The following is a 5,457-nucleotide window of genomic DNA, read 5'->3' on the forward strand; positions in this document are numbered from 1 at the left end:
GGCAGTTACCGATGCAATGCGATCCGATTCACCCCATTATGATGCAGTGCGATCCGATTTCATTCGATATGATGCATTGCAATTCATTATTTACCAGCTAGTTTGCGTTCATTTCCTGTTGTGTCTCTATTAAGATGCAGCTCTACCTCTGCCATGTTAATCTATATTCTGTGTGACTCTCAGGACGCGCCTCGGTCTCCATATAGTTATGGTGCGTCATATTCACGTAGCACAGTAGTGTTGAGAGAACGTGTTATATATACTGTATATATATTGTGGTTCTGGTGGTTTTTGGAAGAGATTTATAATTGTTTAATGTCAAAAATGTTCCCCAGTTTCTGGCTGTACCGCAAAGAAAATATTCCCAGCTCATAAAAATATTACCCAAAACTTAAACCTGATATGTTTTTTAGCATTTGAACTGTTTGAAGACTTTATGCTTGGGCAAACTCACAGTATAAGCATCCTAATGAGAGTTCAGCTGGCTTGCAGCAGGGTGTGTGTGTGTGTGTGTGTGTGTGTGTGTGTGTGTGTGTGTGTGTGTGTGTGTGTGTGTGTAGCAGTGTATAACCAACCTGCGTATGTGTGCGTGTTTCATTTCTATCAGGCTCCCAACAGCAGCGAGTCTCCCGGGACATCACGTACCGAGCACAGCGATCTGCTGGAGGAGGAAGATGATGAAAGATCAGATATTAAGGTAAGGCTTTTCTAAATGCTTTTATTAGTAACATGCCTGACTATTTAGGTGACAAATGTATTAGTGTAAAAATGTTTGCTTTGATGCAACTGTCTGGTGCAGACTGAAAAAACAAAAAGTTACTTAAACAAAAGGTTCATGTACTGTAATTTGTATTGCACGGTCATGTTGAGTGATGTGAGTGCTGCTCTACTCAGACAAAACACCTACACATCGATGGAAGATGGCAAAGTTCTGGCATGATACACAGTCCAATACAAGATTTTACACTTTTCTTGAGAAACAGGACACCTCACAAAAAAAAGGAAAAAAATACTTCTGAAGCTGTAGAAGGCGAAACCAGATGATATTTTATTATTCGGAGATCTTTCACAATCTAATATACTCGCTCGGTGGGGTTCTGCAATCGCAGATGTTAACAGTGTTATGATTGGGTATCATTGCTGTTGAAATCTTCACTACTCTATTAAAATATATATCTAGGTACATGACTTATACACAATTGGACTATCCATCAGTGAATGGTAAGATCAGTACAGGCCCACTGCTGACCAGATATCATTCCAGCACAGCAGATATGCTAATCAAAATGAAAGAAATGATCAGGCAAATCCTTTTTTAATCATTTATGTACATTTATTAAAGATTATTATCCACATGAATCATTTATTAAGGAACCCCAACTCCCAGGCCCTAAAAGGGGTGAGTTTTTCTTAGCCATTCCTCCACGAGCACTGAATTAGATAAAGAATGAATGTACAGTGTTATTCTTAATTCTGATTGGTACAGAAGTCCTTAGTGGCCATGCATTATCTTTTTTTCTGTTTTGTTTTCTCGTGACAACGAGTGTTTTTTTTTCCGTGATCTCAACGTAAAAACCCGTTTTCTCACAATGTAATTGTATTGCAAGAAAATCTCGACCCTGAGGTGAATGACAGCCTCCTTCTCAAGTGTTGGACACTCATGAGTAAGATGTCAGTCATAGACAGACATAAAGCTATTTCAGTTTGTGCGAGTCCCTGAAGGTAAAAGCAAATGCGATCATCCACGATGCTGCCTCTAGAGCATGCGCTTCTGCCGAATACACAGAGAAATTAAGTAACGATTACGAGGAAACAATGTTTAGGCTGAGATCAAGAGAAAATGAAGTCATGATGAGAAAACAACTTTTGTTATAGCAAGGGAATGAAGTCGTGATCATGAGAAAACAAGAAAGATGAAAATGGCCTGAAATGCATGGCCACTTAGGACTTCCGTAGTTTGGTCAGAAAATGCTGATAAATTTGAGAATGCTGATGTTTTGGCTTTGGAAAATAACCAAAGTGGGAATTGTAATTCTGGTAATTGGGTGTCACACCATATAAAGTGTCATTCCAAACATGGACACAAACAGCTGGAAATTCCATTTTTTTGCCTCTGGTAAAATGATTTAATGCAAGAATTATGCATCTGGAGCTGAAATTCAATATATATAAACAGCAGCCTCTATTTTCTCGTTCAAATCCAGAGTTTGTTGTGCCGTAGGACATTTTGGATAGAAATCCGTCTTTCAGGAATAATGTACTACAGTAAAGAATTGTTAATTGTGGTTACTTACCGAATGGTTCTTCACGTTCATATTCTTCTTTTCTCTCCACGCAGGACCCCACGAATGGCTACTACAACGTCCGGGGTCATGATGAACGCAATGTTGCTCGCACCGGCTTTTCTGAGTTCATCCCAACCTCGCGGCCCGTGTACACGCCGTGCCAGCTTCCATCTCCAGGCCCTTTGTACAGCCAGACCAGCACTCAGCCACGTGTCTACGACTTCTCCAACCGCTACGCCACCACTCCGGCCACCCGCACCACCTATGAGCAACAACCACAGCAGCAACAACAGCAGCAACCGCAGCCACAACAGCAAACAACTCCAACAATGTACCCCCAGGACCCACTGTACCTCCCCAACACCTACAGCCGTGCCTTCACCAGCTACGTCAAACCCACCTCCTTTGACAAAGTGGACACTTTTGAGCAATCAGACCAGGCCAGCAAGGTGTCCGGGTCGTCCCGCTTTTCCTACGCGTCCTCGCAGCAGTCTGACTATGGACGCCCATCCCAGCAACGCATGCAGACTCACGTGTGAGTGCAAGATTCTGCAGAAGGTGCAGAGTTCGATCGAAGTGTTCTTTACCCCTTCAGTTTGAATTGCGCCTTGGGAGTCAAATCCAGCTAGTCCTTTTTGAGCTATCGGAGAAAGGACAACACCTGTTTACGAGTCACCTCTGGATTGTCCAAGCTAATTTAATTGTGTTTAGCTTCGTCTACTAGCAGAACCTTCTTATGAATGAATGCCATCCTTTTGTAATTTCACTTGTTATGGAGACGGGCACCCGACGCGCTTAGAAATCATAGACAGATCAAACGGACTAACTTTTGTAAATGAGAAGCTAATGATCTTACGCTTGACCACAATCAAATCAAAAAAGGAAAAAATAAAATAAAAGTCTCGTGTTGGCATGCTGAAGGAATTGTAAGCACATTTTGTGTGTCGTTGACATGAGGACTGAACTACAACAGGAAATCACAAATAAGCTGAGAGGAACTGGTGGAAACGACGGCTCTTTCATGAAATCTATTGGGGTATTTCTCAAGAAGAAGAAGAAAATAAAGAAAGGACTTCTTGGAAATGAAAAGATGTAATGAAGAGAAAAAAATGCACTTCAGTTGCATTTTTCTCTGATTAGCAGAACAAAAGAAAGCCCTAATTAGGATGCAACCCAAACACAAGAGGCGTGTTTTGCACCCCAAAATGGCATGTTACTGATTTTTGGGTGCAAATGAAAGGTGCCTCGGGGTGTATTGAGAAGCTAGTGGCAATCCGAAACTGCAAAATCGAGATGCAGTAAAAACGTTTAGCGACTGTGATTTTTACTAAAGAAAGTGCAGAGATGTTCTGTCTAAAACGACACAATCAAAGTATCTCCACCATGTTTACACACAATACAAAGGTAGAACACAACTGCTACTGATAAACCAGTGTAAAAATCTGGGGGGAGGGGTTCAGCCCTCTCTTTCTCTATCTCTATCTCTCTCTCTTTCTCTCTCTCCTCTTCTCTGTTGCATGCAGATGACGTGTCTATGTGAACGTATCGAGCGTTTCTTTCCATGTCCATTCCTTGTGTGAGACATTGCTATACTGCACCTAATGCCATTGGATTGTAATAATCCCGATGACGGGGTTTCCGTACTGCCATTTTTTTTTCTTCGGGCCTGAGTGATTTCCATTAGGGGGGAGAAAAAAAGTAAAGTAAATTCACAAAGTGAACTGTGCTGAAAAAACACATTGCTTGTCTTTATTTTTATACTTTATATAAGCCTTAATGTACAGTGTGTAAGCTGCTCAACTGTAAAGTACATTTATATTATGAATGCATATAAATATATATTGAATTTGAGTTTATTCAGTTTGTTTTTACACAGCGTTTGGTTTAGTCCATTTTTCGTTCTCACTGTAAGTATGAGTCCCTCATCGTTCTTGGGGTTGTGTTCGTTTTTTAGACACCTTTTCTTTTCTTTTTTAAGATTATGCATCAAGTTTTACTCGCTAAAATGAGCTATTGTTGCTTGTAACTTTGTACACATATTTATATTTAAATAAAACCATTTCAAATAAAAAGCAGCTGGGACTGGAGGCTTTTTTTTGGCAGATGTTAAAAAAATTAGCTGGTATTACTGGTAAAACGTTAAGTACTGTTTGTCAAGAAGTATTGAACTTTTTTTTTTTTTTTTTTTTTACAAATAAAGTGTCTATTAATTATTCCAACTAGCTAGCTAGCTAGCCAGCTAGCTAGCTAGGTAAGTAGCAAGCTAGCTAGCTAGTTGGAATAATTAATAGACACTTTTTTTTTGACAAATAAAGTGTCTATTAATTATTTCAACTAGCTAGCTAGCTAGCTAGCTACTTACCTAGCTACCTTCCTATTTAGCTAGTTGCTTAGCTAAATAAACTACCATCTCTCCCATTGGGACTACAAACTTCAAATATATCAAACATACACAAATAATGATTGGACTCTATACATCTGGAAAAAAAAATAAAATGTTGCTTTCTTTGACTAGTCATCACTTAGATTTATTGCATTTTGATAGACACCATTTATCTAGAAGGATTTACAAAGATCTAATTTATCAATTTGAGCTGAGGATTAAGGGCCTCACTCAAGAGCCCTGCAGTTGCAGCTTGATGAGCTTGTGATTTGAACTCACAAAGTCTAATAACCACTTAGCTACCTCCATCACTAGCTTCCATCACCAGCTACATACCCAGAATACTAAATACTGGGAATACTGGGCCTATTAATCCATTTACTTGTACGTTTAAAGTTATAAAAACCACCTGACAAGTTGTTACTTACATTATAGTGGCTATAAATGGTCAGTTCTTTACCAGCCTCTTTTATTCTCTGTCTTTTGTCCATCATACAAGTATGTGCTATTATACAAATGATAACATTTTACACAGTGCATAGTTGTAAATCTGTTACGTTACAGTTGGCACTCTGGTGATCAACACAAACGCAGAATCGGACATTCAGCAGATTTCTGAGGTATGTGATGAAATATAATGCATAAAAAACCCACATTAAAAACGCCTTACATATATATATATATACATATATATATATATATATATATATATATATATATATATATATATATATATATATATATATATATATATATATAGTAAGGCGTTTTTAATGTGGATTTTTTTAT

At 38.7% G+C, this 5,457-nt stretch overlaps 1 protein-coding gene across 1 annotated transcript in view; it reads left to right on the forward strand.

The window, feature by feature from the left end:
• The window catches only part of kirrel3l (kirre like nephrin family adhesion molecule 3, like), a 50,588-nt gene extending 46,228 nt beyond the window's left edge, over positions 1–4,360 (forward strand). Inside the window, exons 14-15 of the mRNA XM_083547627.1 lie at positions 608–697; positions 2,339–4,360. Of these exons, the coding sequence (XP_083403753.1) occupies positions 608–697; positions 2,339–2,824 (576 nt within the window). The 3' untranslated portion in view covers positions 2,825–4,360. The remainder of the gene's footprint in view (positions 1–607; positions 698–2,338) is intronic.
• The last annotated feature ends 1,097 nt before the right edge of the window (positions 4,361–5,457 follow it).

This window comes from Silurus aristotelis (genome assembly GCF_946808225.1).
Source record: "Silurus aristotelis genome assembly, chromosome: 8".
Lineage (NCBI taxonomy): Eukaryota > Metazoa > Chordata > Actinopteri > Siluriformes > Siluridae > Silurus > Silurus aristotelis.